General features: G+C 37.4%; 2 protein-coding genes across 3 annotated transcripts in view; one reads left to right on the top strand and one right to left on the bottom strand.

Moving 5' to 3' along the window:
• The window catches only part of faf1 (Fas (TNFRSF6) associated factor 1), a 72,287-nt gene extending 53,484 nt beyond the window's left edge, over nucleotides 1-18,803 (bottom strand). For both annotated transcript variants that reach the window (XM_059503953.1, XM_059503954.1), the window contains exons 1-5: nucleotides 18,487-18,803; nucleotides 17,479-17,547; nucleotides 13,968-14,014; nucleotides 1,405-1,670; nucleotides 347-438 (exon numbers count right to left, since the gene is read on the bottom strand). In XM_059503953.1, the coding sequence (XP_059359936.1) occupies nucleotides 347-438; nucleotides 1,405-1,670; nucleotides 13,968-14,014; nucleotides 17,479-17,547; nucleotides 18,487-18,537 (525 nt within the window). In that variant the 5' untranslated portion in view covers nucleotides 18,538-18,803. The remainder of the gene's footprint in view (nucleotides 1-346; nucleotides 439-1,404; nucleotides 1,671-13,967; nucleotides 14,015-17,478; nucleotides 17,548-18,486) is intronic.
• Nucleotides 1-19,927, top strand: part of LOC132097943 (elongation of very long chain fatty acids protein 7-like) — a 343,464-nt gene that overhangs the window by 156,780 nt on the left and 166,757 nt on the right. The window lies entirely within an intron of this gene.

Here is a 19,927-nt window from a genome sequence, read left to right as displayed (position 1 = left end):
CTCATAAATACTTTCAAAATTGCCATTTTCTAAGTAAAACATATAAGCAAAACTACAAAGAGTAATTTAATGAAAAAAAAAAAAAAACACTAAAATAATTTCACCAATAAAAATAACAACAATAAAACAGATATTTTTAGATTCAACCCCAACCCTCAAAATGGCAGTCGCAATTTTCACCATGTATTTGTGACTTGTTTAAATAATTTTAGACCTATGTTTAAGATTTACATAAAAAAAAAATTATAATTAATGCACCATTAAATTAAACCATTGCATTAAAATAAAAATCAATGCAGCAATGATCTGAATATCAGCAGCATGTGTTTTATAGTGTCATTCTTACACTGTCAGATACATCTCCGCTCTTCCAGCCTTTTAACTGCATTTTAGAGACAGGCACCTGTAGCTCAGTCTCTAAAATAGTTTTAATATCTCCTGCAGAGAGAAAGAAATAAGAATATGTTATAACATTTTTATGGCAGTTTAGTATGTTACCACTAGAGGACAGCATGTATCTAGTCTAGTTTTGTCATGGTTTTGTCACGTTTTAGTAAAGCACTTATATTTAGCCAGTTCAAGAGCCAAGCTGCTAAATTTCTTTTTTTGTTTGACATTAAAAAAATGTCCCTTGTTAAACCTGCAAGCATATGTGTACTATTAAATGTATATTTGTACTGCAGACCAGCATTCACCAGAACATCAGTTCTTAGTGTATGGATTTTTTCCTCATTTCTCCACGGTGGCACCACACACACAAAATCATCCATTATTTAAAAAAACATCTATTTAAAGTACCAAAAAAAAAAAAAGAACACACTGTGTTTAACACACCAATACGTCGACAATGAGACCATCACCAAAAAAGTAAAACAGCAGCGATTTTCTTCCTTTTTCATTGAATTTGTGTAGCTTGCCGAGTGCCACACACCCTGCAGCTCACAGATCTTACTGTTGACTTTGCTTGTGACATAAGATTCAACTTTCATTCACAGAAATAGTCACATAAACAGTATGTGGTTCAGTTCAGTGGCTTGTGTCATACCAAGAAATCAAAGCTCACTATCTACATCTACCAAGAAAATGCTCCAATCATTTCTGAGAAAACAGGCAAATTATTGCAGATGACATGCTAATTATTGTCTATTTGACAAAAGCCCAATCTAAATGGAGAAAGCTGTCAGCATTGTGGTTAACACAGCACATGAAACCTGCTGCTAGATGCTCTGGCTCAGTATGACGTGTACTTCTAAGAATGGCCAGTGCTAATCATGTGTGCTACCTTTGTAAGAGCAGCACTGATACAGACTCTTTTTTGGATGTGGGCCAGTAAGGGGCCTCCTACCAAAAGACTGAATGATCATGTATATTGTGTTAATGTATCAAAACATTGTGCATGCTCACCGACTGTGCTGGCATCCTCCAGCACCACTTCTGTGGAGCGCTGTCTGTACTCCACACGGAAGCTGAGCATCCGCGACTGCCGTTCCACGATGTGCCGAGAGGGTTGGACAGGGCAGAAGGCTTGGCTGGATGAGGATGGAGGTGAGGAAGATGATGATGCTGATGCTGATGCTGAAGAAGGTGGGGCTGAGGGCGCAGGTGCTGTGGCTTCTGATTGGCTTTGGGGTCCTAAGGGGCCGGTCTGAGATGCTTCACTAGAGAAATGACTACAAAGGAAAGAGGAAAATGAGGATTATCTAAATGTTAAAATTTCTACGAGAACCACCTCTCCATCATAACTAAAAATGTATATATACATAAATTATCATGTATATATATATACACACACAAGCAAACAATAGTGTTCAAAAGTTTGGTGTCAGGAAGTTTTTTTTTTTTTTTTTTAAGAAAAAAATACTTTTGCTCCATACTTTCTACTTTTATTTAATTATCAAAAGATAAGATTATCACTGTTTCCACAAAAATATTAAGCAGCACTGACAATTAGGAGAAATCTTTCTTGAGCATCAAATCAGAATGATTTCTGAAGCATTATATGACACTGAAGTAGAGCTGAAACAACGAATCGATTTAATCGATTAAAATCGATTATTAAAATAGTTGTCAACTAATTTAGTCATCGATTCGTTGCTAAATAACTTTTATTTGCCGTAAGCGGCTCATTTCGTGCATATTTCAAATCTGCGGTGACCAAAGTGTGGCAGTAATGAGCCACCGGAGGTTTTACTCAGCCAGTACAACAGGAGAAGTAGCGAATAGCCAATAGCTGGCCTTGTTTTATGTCACGTGCTTCCCGAACAGCGTCTCTGCAGCCATAGACATCATATGATGTCTATGTCTGCAGCATTCAGCGTGATGTGGGAGTACTTTACATTGAGCCTTTAAAAAAGAAGAGTAACCTGTAAACTCTGCACTACTGCACTGTTTAAGGGGAGGTTCACATATCGTGTCTTTTGCGCGCTCAAGTTCGTTATTTCCAACACCGCACCGCATCGAGTTAAAAACATTTCAACTTTTCAGAATGCAGCAACCGCACCGCGGGTCATGTGACAAGAACTAACCAATCAGCTTCATCCTTTCCCGTAACAACGTTAAAAGCTCAGTCAAGATGAAAGGAACAGCTGATCATAGTTGTATATGGATTTCCATTTTGAAATAAATTTAGTAGCAGAGCTACTGCAAGCGATTTTTTGAGCTGCAAATCCATTTATCCTTTGCTGAAATTTCCGCGTCTTCAAGGAGAGAGCACGTCATGGTTGCTTAGCAAAGGCAGACGCCTCAGGGGCGCTTCTGCGCGAGCGCTTTGGAAAGAAGGAGAAAGCGGCGCGCCTAGCGTTTTCCACGCGTTTTTAGGCGCGATTTGTGAACGGCCCCTAAGACTTTCATTTGTGCAGATTCTCCAGTACAATGTTGTTTGCAAATGTTTAGTCGTAAAAGCATGTTCTGTGATCAGTTTGTCGTTTACCAGTTCAAAATTCAGTCGTGCAGCCTAATTATGACTGAATGAGAGAGGTAAATGTAGATATTTGAAATGCACTTTTTTTTCTAAGTATTATTCACTGCTCTTTTTCACACAGCAGGTTTTTTGTGTGTGTCCTATTTTTTTTTCTGGACAACCTTCTGATGGATTTTACTTTAAATTGTGAGTTCCATTCAGGTTTCGTGCCATTGGCACTTTTTTTGAAGGATTGTTTACAATTTCACAGCAAAAGCTATATAGCTTTTTCCCAGTATATAATAAAATACAATGCACTGCAATTTTATTCTGTTTTATCCTTATTCTTCGTGAAAATATGTTCTGAAAGATTCCTTAATAAGCTTTGTTCGGGATGTTAAACTACTTTAGGAGCTCTAAGGACTGCCATGGTGAAAACATTATTTGAAATCTCCTTGTGAAATTTGCTAGAGTATGGGTCAGTGTTCTGATTGCAGAAGAGTTCGACAAAGGATTACTAACACAATAAAACAACTCCAGGTATATTTTTGATGAGGATATGACAGTGCAAAATGGTTAAAATCTCTTAAATCTATGCTGAATGATAAAGACCATTTATTAATAATTTACTTGGGGAAAAAATGGGAAAAACTAAAATATAAGTACATAAACCGATTAATCGTAAAAATAATCGACAGATTAATCGATTATCAAAATAATCGTTAGTTGCAGCCCTACACTGAAGACTGGAGTAATGGCTGCTGAAAATTCAGCTTTGCCAAAGGAAGAAATTACATTTTAAAATACATTAAACAGAAAACATTGATTTTAAATTGCAATAATATTTTACAGTATTATTGGTTATACTTTATTTTTGATCAAATGAATACAGCCTTGGTGTGTGTGTGTGTATATATATATATATATATATATATATATATATATATATATATATATATACACAACCCGAATTCCGGAAAAGTTGGGACGTTTTTTAAATTTTAATAAAATGAAAACTAAAGGAATTTCAAATCACATGAGCCAATATTTTATTCACAATAGAACATAGATAACGTAGCAAATGTTTAAACTGAGAAATTTTACACTTTTATCCACTTAATTAGCTCATTTAAAATGTAATGCCTGCTACAGGTCTCAAAAAAGTTGGCACGGGGCAACAAATGGCTAAAAAAGCAAGCAGTTTTGAAAAGATTCAGCTGGGAGAACATCTAGTGATTAATTAAGTTAATTGATATCAGGTCTGTAACATGATTAGCTATAAAAGCTTTGTCTTAGAGAAGCAGAGTCTCTCAGAAGTAAAGATGGGCAGAGGCTCTCCAATCTGTGGAAGACTGCGTAAAAAAATTGTGGAAAACTTTAAAAACAATGTTCCTCAACGTCAAATTGCAAAGGCTTTGCAAATCTCATCATCTACAGTGCATAACATCATCAAAAGATTCAGAGAAACTGGAGAAATCTCTGTGCGTAAGGGACAAGGCCGGAGACCTTTATTGGATGCCCGTGGTCTTCGGGCTCTCAGACGACACTGCATCACTCATCGGCATGATTGTGTCAATGACATTACTAAATGGGCCCAGGAATACTTTCAGAAACCACTGTCAGTAAACACAATCCGCCGTGCCATCAGCAGATGCCAACTAAAGCTCTATCATGCAAAAAGGAAGCCATATGTGAACATGGTCCAGAAGCGCCGTCGTGTCCTGTGGGCCAAGGCTCATTTAAAATGGACTATTTCAAAGTGGAATAGTGTTTTATGGTCAGACGAGTCCAAATTTGACATTCTTGTTGGAAATCACGGACGCCGTGTCCTCCGGGCTAAAGAGGAGGGAGACCTTCCAGCATGTTATCAGCGTTCAGTTCAAAAGCCAGCATCTCTGATGGTATGGGGGTGCATAAGTGCATACGGTATGGGCAGCTTGCATGTTTTGGAAGGCTCTGTGAATGCTGAAAGGTATAAAGGTTTTAGAGCAACATATGCTTCCCTCCAAACAATGTCTATTTCAGGGAAGGCCTTGTTTATTTCAGCAGGACAATGCAAAACCACATACTGCAGCTATAACAACAGCATGGCTTCGTCGTAGAAGAGTCCGGGTGCTAACCTGGCCTGCCTGCAGTCCAGATCTTTCACCTATAGAGAACATTTGGCGCATCATTAAACGAAAAATACGTCAAAGACGACCACGAACTCTTCAGCAGCTGGAAATCTATATAAGGCAAGAATGGGACCAAATTCCAACAGCAAAACTCCAGCAACTCATAGCCTCAATGCCCAGACGTCTTCAAACTGTTTTGAAAAGAAAAGGAGATGCTACACCATGGTAAACATGCCCCGTCCCAACTATTTTGAGACCTGTAGCAGAAATCAAAATTGAAATGAGCTCATTTTGTGCATAAAATTGTAAACTTTCTCAGTTTAATCATTTGCTATGTTATCTATGTTCTATTGAGAATAAAATATTGGCTCATGTGATTTGAAAGTCTTTTAGTTTTCATTTTATTAAAATTTAAAAAACGTCCCAACTTTTCCGGAATTCGGGTTGTATATATATATATATATATATATATATATATATATGTATATATATATATATATATATATATATATATATATATATATATATGTATATATATATATATATATATGTATATATATATATATATATATATATATATATATATATATATATATATATATATAAAGCTCAGCATTTAAACAGCGATGGTGATGAGGCTCCATTTGTTTCAGGTGTGCCTCATCACATGTAGCCAGCCCTGGCCATTTCAGTGCCCCTCCTCTCTCACACACCCACTCCTGTTGGGAGCCTGGCAAAGGGCGGCTGTTAAGGGACAGGGTGATGATGATAATTAGGGGGGAGGCAGCCAACTCGCCACAATATATATATTGTGATTTTGTAAGTTTGCCCACTTACAAAAAAATGTAGGGTCTGTAATTGTTTTTGTTTTTTTGTTTTTTGTGGTCACCTTTCTCATGATCATCCTTACCCATGAGGCAAGATCTTGCACGGAGCTCAAAACCGAGGGCTGATTCATGGTTATTTTGTAGTTCTTCCATTTGTGAATATTCACACCAAAAGTTGTCTGCTTCTCACCAAGCTTCTTGCTGATGGTCTTGTAGCCTATTGCAGCCTTGTGCAGATCTACAATATTGTCTCTGACATCCTTTGACAGCTCTTTGATATTGCCCGTGGTGGTGGGAGAGGTTGGAATGGAAGATACATATAGTGTGGAGAGAATTCTTATACACAGCAAAGTAACTTCTTTTTTGGAATATTTTATTTTAGCTTTTGAACTGTTACAAAGTAACTTCTTAAAGTGACAGGACTAATCTGTGTTCCACATGGGCACATAACCAATCTGTGGGAGCCAGAATTCTTGTTGGTTGATGGGGATCAAATACTTATTTAAAAATACAGACCCTGCATTTCTTTGTAAGTGGACTTACAAAATTAGCAGAGAATCAAATAAATATTTTTCCCACTGTATACATACAGGTCCTTCTCAAAAAATTAGCATATTGTGATAAAGTTCATTATTTTCCATGATGTAATGATAAAAATTAAACGTTCATATATTTTAGATTCATTGCACACCAACTGAAATATTTCAGGTCTTTTATTGTTTTAATACTGATGATTTTGGCATACAGCTCATGAAAACCTAAAATTCCTATCTCAAAAAATTAGCATATCATGAAAAGGTTCTCTAAACGAGCTATTAACCTAATCATCTGAATCAACTAATTAACTCTAAACACCTGCAAAAGATTCCTGAGGCTTTTAAAAACTCCCAGCCGGGTTCATTACTCAAAACCGCAATCATGGGTAAGACTGCTGACCAGAAGGCCATCATTGACACCCTCAAGCAAGAGGGTAAGACACAGAAAGAAATTTCTGAACGAACAGGCTGTTCCCAGAGTGCTGTATCAAGGCACCTCAGTGGGAAGTCTGTGGGAAGGAAAAAGTGTGGCAAAAAACGCTGCACAACGAGAAGAGGTGACCGGACCCTGAGGAAGATTGTGGAGAAGGGCCGATTCCAGACCTAGGGGGACCTGCGGAAGCAGTGGACTGAGTCTGGAGTAGAAACATCCAGAGCCACCGTGCACAGGCGTGTGCAGGAAATGGGCTACAGAGAAGCAGCACTGGACTGTTGCTCAGTGGTCCAAAGTACTTTTTTCGGATGAAAGCAAATTTTGCATGTCATTCGGAAATCAAGGTGCCAGAGTCTGGAGGAAGACTGGGGAGAAGGAAATGCCAAAATGCCTGAAGTCCAGTGTCAAGTACCCACAGTCAGTGATGGTCTGGGGTGCCATGTCAGCTGCTGGTGTTGGTCCACTGTGTTTTATCAAGGGCAGGGTCAATGCAGCTAGTTATCAGGAGATTTTGGAGCACTTCATGCTTCCATCTGCTGAAAAGCTTTATGGAGATGAAGATTTCGTTTTTCAGTATGACCTGGCACCTGCTCACAGTGCCAAAACCACTGGTAAATGGTTTACTGACCATGGTATTACTGTGCTCAATTGGCCTGCCAACTCTCCTGACCTGAACCTCATAGAGAATCTGTGGGATATTGTGAAGAGAAAGTTGAGAGACGCAAGACCCAACACTCTGGATGAGCTTAAGGCCGCTATCGAAGCATCCTGGGCCTCCATAACACCTCAGCAGTGCCACAGGCTGATTGCCTCCATGCCACGCCACACTGAAGCAGTCATTTCTGCAAAAGGATTCCCGACCAAGTATTGAGTGCATAACTGAACATAATTATTTGAAGGTTGACTTTTTTTGTATTAAAAACACTTTTCTTTTATTGGTCCGATGAAATATGCTAATTTTTTGAGACAGGCATTTTGGGTTTTCATGAGCTATATGCCAAAATCATTAGTATTAAAACAATAAAAGACCTGAAATATTTCAGTTGGTGTGCAATGAATCTAAAATATATGAAAGTTGAATTTTTATCATTACATTATGGAAAATAATGAACTTTATCACAATATGCAAATTTTTTTAGAAGGACCTGTATATACATATATCTAGGTCTGGGCGATAAAACGTATCAGTATTTATCGACAGTAATCCTTCATCGATAATGATAGAAAAAATATTCAATACATATATATATACGTGTATATAATATATCATAGAACATTAGACAAGAACATTATTTTGTGTATTTGGTGAATGAAATTTAATTTAATGAAATGTGTTTATGCAGTTTAAGGTTAAAAAAAACCACTTTATTTTCCACATACTGTACATTATTGTTTCTCCTTTAAGCCCCGCCGTCTGGAACGGTCGATTTTTACAAGGCTCATTGTTCTGAAAAGCAAGGTGTGCTCTGATTGGCCAGCTATCCAGTTTGTTGTGGCTGGCCAAATGTTTCAAGTGTCTGATGGAAATGTTATGCTCCTCAACATATACCGTTATGGCATGTCCTGTCAGAACACTGGCATGACAGAACAAAAACAAAAAAAAACATTACAAACGAGGCAGTTGTTGCATCCAGTGGGAACATAATTACTGATTATAATGACTTATACTGTATTTTTATCGGCGGATTAGACGAAGGAGTGGCCGGGGGTTGCGGCAACCACATGTGATGGACCCAGGTTAGACTCCGCTTCATCCACGGTGAAAGCCGATTCGTAGATCCACAATGCAAAGCTGATGGAATTCCTCAGCGACTTTGTTTGGAAGGCCAAACAAAGTAGTTTTACTTTCACAATGAAACACACAGTTTCTCCACGAAATGGTGCTGGCGGCAACAGCGAGAATAAAAGATACGCCTTCTTTCTTTGCGTGAACATTTGGGCAGCGTTTTGCAAATCTTCCCACATAGTGATGTAGAGATGTGGAGGCGTGTTTAAATTAGTCGTTTTAGGGGGGCGTGGACAAGTCTTTTATAGAGAATATCTCTTTGGATTTGAGACTTTAGTCTTTGAAACTTTACAGACAAGTTTCCTTAAGACTCCAAAATTCAAATAGTAAAGTTTTTGATGATTTTAGAAAGGGAGACTTGGAAGGGAGAGAAACAGATAAAGTGAAGGAGATATGAAAAGAGACAGAGCAGATAAGCTTGCACCTCTTTACACCACATTGCATGATCCACAATGGTGGCAGTGCTGAAATCCAAACAGTATCAGACTCAGTGTAAACAGGCTTTACTGGTATAATAATATGGGCAGTGCCCAACAGACGCTCGATTGTCCAACCCAGAGAAAATCACCCCCTTTTGTTTTTTTTTGCTCTGCTGAGAACACAAAACGGCTTTTTCTGGCACTTGCTCTCTCTATGTCGTACTCTCTCTCTCAGTGGCTGATGGCTGAATTCCCCCGTGCCTCCGTGTTCCCCTGTGGCAGTAAATAATGTCTTTTCTCTGAGCGCTGGCGGGACAAAGCCTCCTCTCTTCTCCTCCAGGGTCAGCACATATCGCCGTAAGAGCAGGAGCGGGGGGCCAGGCACAGCACACAATGCCTGACATTATACCACCTTATTACAATGCCAAAAGGTTAAAGACGTTAGTCCTAGGGCATTCAGAAACCCGTTAGACACAAAAAGGAAAACCCAAACAATGTATAAATTAAAGAAATGTCCAGAAAAAAAGAAAAACAGCCTCAGTGACAACTACAGGTCAAAATAGTCACACAATTCAATGTTTATAATACAACCCGAATTCCGGAAAAGTTGGGACATGCCCCGTCCCAACTATTTTGAGACCTGTAGCAGAAATCAAAATAGAAATGAGTTCATTTTGTGCATAAAATTGTAAACTTTCTCAGTTTAAACATTTGCTATGTTATCTATGTTCTATTGTGAATAAAATATTGGCTCATGTGATTTGAAAGTCTTTTAGTTTTCATTTTATTAAAATTTAAAAAACGTCCCAACTTTTCCGGAATTCGGGTTGTAAAACAACTAGACATGACGGAAAACAATCACAGACTTGTTTCTCGAATTTAAGAAGTCTTCTTATGACGGCTTTGTATGAGGAATCAAAATGAGAAAAGTCAAGTCAAGTTTATATGTATAGCGATTTTCACAATAAATGCAGTTTCAAAGCAGTTTTACAGAAAAGCTGGTTGTTAATGTTTATTATATATTTATGCCTTTTTGTATATTAGTAGATAACAGCAGTGCTATAATACATATAATGAATATAATAAGCAGTTGAGATACGCTATGTATTATATGCATTTATGTAACACTGCTGTATATATATATATATATATATATGAGGATACATTTGGACATTTATATATCCAACTTTATATAGGAGCTGGGTGATTACATTTTGTGACAAAAAAAACTAAATTCACGCAGTCTGCCCAAGCTGTCAGGTGTTCACGACAGAATGAACAAATCATTCATACAGGTCAGGATGATATCTATTAACCTAACAATTAATTCCAGAATTTGTTGACTCAATCCAGTCGTAGTGGTTTACAGCTTACTGGAGGGAAACATTATTACAGAATGACCACTAAATCGTTGGTGCATTTCTCATTCAAAACAAAACAGAATCAATACAGAAATTTGAATGACTAAGATTTTTAAGAATTGACTAATTTTGATTAATTTTATATGCCTGGAATTCACAATTGTAAAAATTCAACATTTCCAGATTTACTATAACTGTAGGAACAAAAGAAACATAGTATTTAAAGGAATAGTTCACCCAAAAAATTTATTAATTCACTCTATACATCATACACTCATTTTGGGAACCAAACAGTGTTTGGTTTCCAGCATTCTTCAAAATACCTTCTTTCTTCTGTTAAGCACAAGAAACTCAAGAGGTTTGGAACAACTTGAGGGTGAGTAAATGATGACAGAATGTTCATTTTGGGTGAACTGTCCCTTTAAAATAAAACATGAGGCTTAAAATAAATAAATGCATCTTTCGTTGAAAACCAAGAAACAGTATGCAACAAGGCCAAGATGATGACAAAATACAAATCCAGTAAACCTCAGACATTAAGGATGAGGTTTCCCTTATACTTATTTCAGAGTTCGGCCTACACAAGATGACATTTGTGAAGTTGACGCGGTTAGAAAATAAATTCACCAATGAGATGCTACATCAAGCTTATTATCAAATCTAGATGCTCGTTCTTCCATGGTAATATGAGAGAGTGGTTAATAATACACATCTTTCTAGAGAGGAGCTGCAAGAGTTCACAGCCTGCGGCATATTCAACCCATTTTTAAACAATCTTGTGATCTGTATATAATTTTCACCCACTAATGTCTATATTTTCTCTTCTCCCCTCTCTAAGACACTGGCATTCAGTCATCAGTTATTCCACAGTGAGCGTCTAGATGGCAGTCTGCACACACGTTTGGCTTGGCAGCAGCATGTAGGTCTCCGGGTCCCGCCGAGCAGAGATCCAGCTGGCGGCGGGTGACTCAATGGAGGGCACTTGAGTGAACCGTGCCATCCTACAGCCTGCAGTATGGTGCCAGCCACCCACTGAATGCACAGGCTGGAAGTCGCCATGCCAGGCTCCATTCATAATTATGTGCCTTTGAGAAGAAACATGTCCTCGTGTCCAAGCTCTTACATTCACACACCCTCTAAATAAACCGTCACAGATCGTGCTCCGTCTGAATATATTTGTTCTTAAGACTCTGGTGCATTCATGAGCGTTGACCATTGAGGAAGGAGAAATGGACGGCGGACAAAATGAGTGTTCACAAACGCCTTTTGTTGCCCAAAGTTTCAATTCCTGTTATTGGATTAGATTTTTTTTTTCTGTTGTGTTTGTGTGCGTTTCTGTTCAATTTCTCTCTCTTTCAGGCTAAAGAGACTGAGGGAAATCTCAATACGGCTAAATGCGTAGTGTAACACTTTACAAACTCTTCAAGCGAGACAACAAGAACTGTTTGTTGCATTTTCAATTGTGGGTGTCGACGGTTTAGGACCCAACGCTGTGCCAAGGTGGTTGGCCCCTCTATATACCTTCACAACCCAGTGAAGAGTGCACAACAATGAAAGCTGTCAACTACTTTTCTTACCCACAATGCAACTGGCAGAATTTAATTGGTCGATGGAATGCTGAAAAGCTTTACATTCAGCCTACACACACCATGAATGAGATCACTGCGATCCAAAGCGGACCAAACTAAAGACACTGGAAAAAGAACGATGGGGGTGGGTGGGGAAAGAAAAACTTGAATGTATGAAATAGTGGTGAGCATCTAAATAATCCTAACGCTGGTCACAAACACATCCCATTAAACAGTATTTTTAGGGCACTGAAACGTGGCCAGCGGCGCAGAACCCACATTCGGCTACTTCCGTGCTGAGTCCTATAAAAAGCTCCCAACTTTGTTGGTTGTTCTCCTCCATTAACAAGGTCATCAACCAACCGCTATGAAAACCCCCGCAGTAAACATGATTGTTTGATTTCCTGTGACTCTGGTGTTGAAATGGCACAAAGGGGGTAATTGCTGGTGAGCAGACTTCCAGAGGGAAATGAGATGACAGCCTTTTCTGCACTGCTATTTCACCGCAATTATTTCCGCAACACACTTACATACTTTAATTCTCACTTTCTTTTTCCTCCCCTCGTGATTTTTTTTTCTTTTTTTCTTACCCTAACCCTAAAGTAGCAAAAACTATGGTTTTAAGACATGGTACCAAAGTGATGTACAATAAATACAGAATAAATGTTATATACATTACAGTGATGCACAAAAAATACTACTTTTGTGTATATATACACTAAATGTTTGGGGTCTGTTTTTTTTTTTTTAAAGAAAGAAAGAACGAAAGAAAGAACGAAAGAAAGAACGAAAGAAAGAACGAAAGAAACTTTTACATTGTTACAAAAAAATGTATTTCAAATAAATGTTGTTCTTTTGAATATTGTCAACGATAGCAGCTCTGTTTTCAGCACTGTTTTCTCAAGTATCACTTGACATTGTGACAGGTAATGGATACAGAAAATTCTGCAATAAATAATGACATTTTTAAATACATTAAAACGGACAAGGGTTATTTATCAAATAAATGCAGCCCTGGGCAGCATAATTTACTTCTTTTGAAATCATTAAAAAAATCTACCCAATTCCAAAGTCTTGAACGGTAGTGTAATATAATTATAAAAAAAAAATAAGAAGAAGAACAACAAAAACAAGAAGAAAAGTAAATAATGTCTTACGGGTCTAGTGAACTTCCACTAAAATCTAAAACTCTTTCTGTCATATTTCTAATAACTGTCGATCAAAATAAATTACATTATATTATAATACAGTGTGTATATGTCTACACATACAAACTTTATAATAATGTAATTATTTGTGATCTAATTATAGCGTTCCAGAAGCTATAAGTACCTTTAGAGTGATAAAAGTGGATCATATCAATATTGCTTTGTCCCGTCATGTAACAATTCCTCAAGATTTCAATTTTGTGCTTTATTTTCTCAAAATGTCCACTTACACTAGGCAGCACCAGACACTGAAGTGGCCACATAGGCTAACTATGGAAGAGATCTTCACTGATTCCTTTACACATAATTGTCAATTATGAAATGAAGCTAGAGTAATGTTAAAGTGCAGGATTTTGTGTTCAGTAGTTAGTTTTCTGATTAGCCAGACATAAAATGGAAGAGCAGACTTCTGATTTGACTAATCAGATGAGCAGACATGATAAGAGCTCTACCAAAGGCCCTACAAGCCGAAACACACGCTGCTCTGACATTTCCCCCTCGATTCCTTAACATTCAGGGAACCAGCAGCAGCCACAGCTGGGTCTCATTATAGCTTAGAGACGAATGCCCTTTTTGAGAGGAGGCCAGTTTCATTTTACAGGGGCATGAAAACAGTAACCACCTCGTTCGGGCCATCAAGCTCAGCCGGGTCTTGATTCTGGTAATGTGCCGTCTTTGGAGTTTACCAGAATTAATCTCGACTCTAAAGACTACCACATGCATTTAGATGGAGTGAAATCTCTACCATAATTTTTTTAAAGGAAAGCCTGAGTTGATGGTTTTAGATTCATAAGAATCAACAAATCAACATCATACCTTGGCAAGATCCCATTTTCCTGTGGTATCACTCCATTGATGGCTGCCTACAAAGAAAACAGAAATATATTTTTATATAGCATATATAGCATTCAAATTATTGATGAATACAAGAAATAACTGTTGGGTTGAGTTAAAATCAAAAGTGACAAACATGAAACCTTTTAGTCAGTGTATGTGTGAATATATAAAAGAAAACATTTTAGGTGATGAAACTAGTCATAATTTCTTTGATGTTTTAACACAGCATGTCTGGATATGTGTACTTGCTTTCTTTATAGTATGCAAAAAAACGGTTTATGAATGGCTGAGAAGTAATACAGAACATACTCCACAGTATGCAAATTTGGAGCAGTGTTAATCACCCTGCTGTTTGCAGTTCATGTAAATAATCCTGCAATGTAACACAACTAGCACAAATGTAGTCTTTAAATTAATAAAGTCAAAAGAACTCTTGACTAATGAGGTCAAAAATTCATCTTTCATAGATTCATTTATTTTACACTACCATTCAAAATGTTCTTGTAAATAAATGGTTTCCAAAGGGTCATGTGACACTAAACCCTGAAGTAATGGCTGCTGAAAAAAATTAGCTTTGCATCTCAGGATTGAATTACATAAATTAATAAATAAATAAATACATTACATATAAAATTAGAAAATTATAATACATTTAAATTCACAATACTGCTGTTTTTACTGTATTTACATTTAAACTGTAGGATATAATAAATAGTTAATTAATAAAAACTTACAATTTGACATAGCATATATTAAATAACACTCCAGGACTTAAGTGCTATCATTACTTGAAATTTCACATCGATTACCTTAATAAATAGTGGTCTAAATATACTGACCCTTTTTTAAGATGATAATGCAAATAACAGAGATACACGGCAACCCAAATATAAAACACACAAGCAGTCTCCAGCAATGTGGGCCACATATTTCCCCCTCTCTTTCTCTCATCAGACTGAAGTGGAATGCACAGAGATGGGCCTGATGTGTTGTGTCTGTGCGTGTGTGAGCAAGTGGTTTCTGGAGCCAGACTGTGATAAGGAGACTTACTCTTGGTGGATACAGATCTGAATGGAATGGCTTCTGATTGAGCCAAATAACAAAGTGTATACAGAGACGTACATCGCAATGCTTGCTATGCTCTGAAATTTTTTCCATGCCAATAGAGGCCACAGAAATGATGTTTTGTCTGCTGTAGAGACAGAACATCAGATATTTTTAACCCTTTAATGCATGCAAATATGCAGACAAAGTGCTCTACACATCTAAGGCCATTTGACTTCTCATGAAAGATTTGCTCAGGTGCAGCGCAGTGTTTGTGTGAGGCACACATCCTGGTTTCAGCGTGGGGTGTTCAAACACTCGCTGGCTGTCCTGTCTCTACATTTTTTGACTCAATCAACCTCACAACCCTGAGTAGAACAGCGAGTCATCATATTCACAGGTGCACTTAACCACGCCGTGGCTCGGGCCTGTTTTCTTTGAATTGCTGCCAGCATACAACCAGCTTCCTGCTAAATATAGTAAAACAGCCTGCTTTAAAGATAAAAAGCAACTTTGTGGATGAAAATCTGTCTGCAAAACCACAATTTCTTCATTTTGTTTGAGAACAGTCATTTTAGATCTGCCCTGACACTGCATTCTTTATAGCGTCATTGCTGTCTGTAAATACGAGATGGCTTGAACCCTATTTTGGGGGCGAGAGTGGGTCACATGCAGTCCCTCATGCAAATTTGCACTACGGAAACTCTCTTACATTCACCCAATCAAAACAAGCTCTTCACGTCTGCCTTTGTCTGTGGTGTGACACCTGTCACAGCTGCATATTTTTTAGGCTCTAGAGGTAAATTGTTTGTGCGGCGGTAAATGAAAGGTGATATACCAGACTATAAATCACCAGGATGCTTGTAAAAAGACTAGCCATACCATGTATTCAAAGGGAGGGATGGGCTCCTGCAATAAGGCATTTTAGGACCGTTTTGATCTGTGTAAATTACCTGTTTGCAAAAGATAAGATGAAAGGCTATAAAAAGGTTTGCGTATCTGCAGACTAGACTGCAGCCGACATTACTGTCTGTTCAAATAACATTATCGATTGAAACAGACACTTAGACACATAAGCTCTGCACGGTAGGAACAACAAAGGAGCTACTATTTGTTCACTAGGAGTGAAACAGTTCCTGCTTGAAAAAAAGGTACAGATCTTGTCCCTTGTTTGGGCATGCATTTCACTACTGCAGTGCTCTTTAAAATGAAATGTGTATGAACTGTAATGCTATTCTATGTATCACATAATCAGCATACAATTAGATAGAGAAAAAAGAAATGCAAACTGATGTAACTAATGAAACAAAAAAACTAATTTGAGGATTCTTGATGGAATAGCAGCAGTGAGACTGCATCAGACTGAATTAAAGTTCTAAATTGATAGAAATGGTTCATGATCATACTGTGTCAACTGATAATAGCAAATTCCAGTTTATCCTGCAATATCAAAACTTAGTCATGTTTTAACAAAGGATTAGTTATTAGTGATTTATATAACCAAACCTAAACAAAATCGTAAAACAGGGCAAATTTACAAATGCTTTATCATTGGATCAGTATTAAATAGACTGTTTATGTTCTTGAATGTCATACTCTTTTACAATCTGTAACAATTTTACAGTGCAGCGCATTCTGATGTGTATATAGTATGTGGCTTAAAGCTCTTAACAGCTTTTAAGGTGCAGTGCGTGACAGTCACAGAATGACCACAAATTTAAATGGACTTAAGTTTATGAATGCACTTACACATACACACAGAGACTGCTTACTGATACAAGTTTATTATGATTATGAGTTTAAATGAAATTAAATACCTGTTGTTTATGTTGTATTGTCTGTCCCATACTGTTAGTGGTTCTATGGGTAAATGGTGGAGGGAATCTTTGGTTCCATTAGGGCGAGAATTCTACTACTGTTAATTGAACATGGGGGTTCCATGAACAACTCAGCCACGTTGTACATAAAACAATCTACAATCTTGTTTGTTTCATTATAACGATTTATATTATCTGAACCATTCCCCCATGCATACCATAAAATGACACCACTACATAATCATGACTCAAAGTCTTAAAAATAAGAGCTAGAACGGTTACTGATGACCCATAAAAAAAATTAAAAAAAATAGATACATGAAGCCCCTGATCATAAGCCAATTGTTCACAGTGTTAAAAAATATAAGTAAAAATAAAGCCTTGAATTACAAACATGTCAGACTAGGTTCTTCTGCTTTACAGAACTGTGCCAGAATGTCCTGTGAACAATGGTACCAATAAATAGCCTTTTTACTAAACATAGTGGCTCAGTCTCCGGTGTACCACAGCAATCCACAAACAAACAATAAACAGGAGACACAATCCCTTGTTAAAACTGTTTGTGGTTTGAAACAAATCTAGCGTTAGAGTGTTAGTATTACAGATTTAACAAATAAAGAGCATCTTACCACCAAGTCCCAGTTATTGAGTTCTAGAAGTGTGATCGCCTCAGCAATGTTGTCGATTCCGGTACATGCCTGAAATAAAACCAACAAACTGGTTTTGATTTTGCAAATTAGGAATATCATAAACCAAAAAGTCCTCTTTTTCTATTGCAAGAACGAAATAACAGGACAGGCCAAAAACACATTTCTGAGAATGATAAATTAATTTCTATTTTGTTGCACACTACATACATGAATATTACATGTTTATATTTTTTTCCCATGTACAGTGTGTATATATATATATATATATATATATATATATATATATATATATATATATATAGACACACACACACACCTTAAGGTAAGATGACGTAAGGTCATGCTAAATCTGTCTTCAATATAAAACAGGAAAAGCTATTAAATTAAATGAAATGTTTATTGTAAACCTGTACATTTATAGTCACAATGAAATTTTGGTGAATGCCACCTCAAATTATTTGAAATTGCTACATATTTCTGATCTCTTTCAGTTTCTATGAAATAATCAGTCTGCAAATCAAAACACATATTGTCAACATTCGTAAACTGCCTCATATTTAAAATTTCAAGGTAAACAAACTGAAAAACATGAATGAGACAGGTGATGGCAGTGTAGAAACCGAGAGAACCATACAGAGTCATATGACAGCTTCTGACCAATACAGGGTCATAAAAACAGATCAGGCTTCAAATGACAGTCCAGTTATGTTTTCTAGTCCCAGATGAGCAGACCACACCAAAATAGAGTCTTTTAGGCGGTTCATTGAGATTTTGTCTAGTCATGTTTTTTCCAGATTTCGTTTTGCTGAATAATTTAGACAAAGCCACTGACAGCTCTGATCACCCGGAGAGAGATATGTCAACAAAAAGAAGTGACTTAAAAAGCCGTTACCCGGCTATCACTGAGCACTCACAAGAACGGGTCTGATCTACACATCCAGAGCTTAGGAAATCACAGATTATCAATATTTATGTGAGGAAACCCACCTGAAAGTCGGCTAGGATCATTTCTCTGTCCATGTTGCTGTCGGAGGCCATTGCAGTGAGAGGCTAACGACTCATGTAAAAAACCCAAAAATATCAACCACCGATTTCAAAAGAGCAGCTTAGGACACAACTTATCGGTGTGTGGCAAGTAACTGAGTATAAATGCTGCTCCTTGGGGCCGTATTGTCTGTGTTCGGTGGCTTTCAGTTTTTCTGTTATCGTCACTTTGCTGTTCTGGATCGGCGTTCAAAGCAACGAAACATCTTACGGCTGCCGTAAAGAAGTGCCGTGAACTGTCGCGCCCCTCTCACGGTTGGAAAGCGCTGTAGCAGGGCCGCGGTTGAATTTGAATCGACTGTCGTACAAGCGACATGTTTGACTATCTTATGACGTTATACGACAAAAAATCTTTAAAAATCTTTTCTGAAATACGTTTATTGTCACTGTAGGCAGTACTAAAACAATTAGTGTTTTGTCAGAACCAATTTTTCACAGTTCACTACCTAAATTGCCATCCCCCAAAATTATTATTTTAAATTTTTTTTGTAAGATATTACATGAAGATATTACACAACCATGATGAACCACCAAACGTTAGTAAAACAAAATTTAAGAAGGGCAGATTTCATTTTCCTAATGGATACTCTGACTAAACTCAGGTTTTCCTTTAATTAAACCAGTTTAAGTCGGTTTGCTGGTCTTAGCAGATACATACAAGCCCTACCAGACTGGTTTTAGATGGGTTTACAGCAATTTTAAATGGGTCAGAATGGGAAATTAGCTTGACAAACAGCTGAACACCATCTTAGCCAACTAAAACCAGATATAACCATCCTAAACCAGCAAAATAGAGATATTTGTTGCAATTAAACTTGCTTTGACATTAACCTACAAATGTAAATCTTGTCTCAAAAATAATAATAAAACATAAACATCAACAAACCAGTCCACGCTGGTTTTAGCAGGTATGCCGGCCCTACAATGCTGGTTTTTAGAGTGGTCTAGATCAGTTTTCAGTGAGTCAGGCTGAGAGGCCTATAGGCCAGGCTTAGAAACAAGCTAGACCATCTTAAACCAGCAAACCAGAGTCATTCGTTGCAATTAAACTTACTTAAGTTTTTACAAAGCATTACCTTGTCTGCCTGGCCTGAGATAAAAATACAAAAAAAAAAATCAGTAAACCAGTCTAACCTGGTTTGCATGGTCTCACAGCCTTGCACAGTGAAAAGTGTACAAAATCCTCTAAAACCCAGCAAATGAGTAGGGTAGTTTAGTTTGTATGAGCAGGGATGTAGTTGTATGTCTCAGTATAGCCTACTGTGTACTGTTAATGTAAACACATTAGGCTAGCTATTGCTGTGCTATATGGCTTTAATTCAAGTGAATAAACAAAACAATGTGATGGAGAAATATTTAAAAAACCTGCCATTTTCAGACAGAT

Source organism: Carassius carassius, chromosome 21, assembly GCF_963082965.1.
Source record: "Carassius carassius chromosome 21, fCarCar2.1, whole genome shotgun sequence".
Taxonomy (NCBI): domain Eukaryota; kingdom Metazoa; phylum Chordata; class Actinopteri; order Cypriniformes; family Cyprinidae; genus Carassius; species Carassius carassius.
The sequence above is the reverse complement of the archived record's forward strand: the minus strand, read 5'-3'. Positions and strand labels throughout refer to the sequence as shown.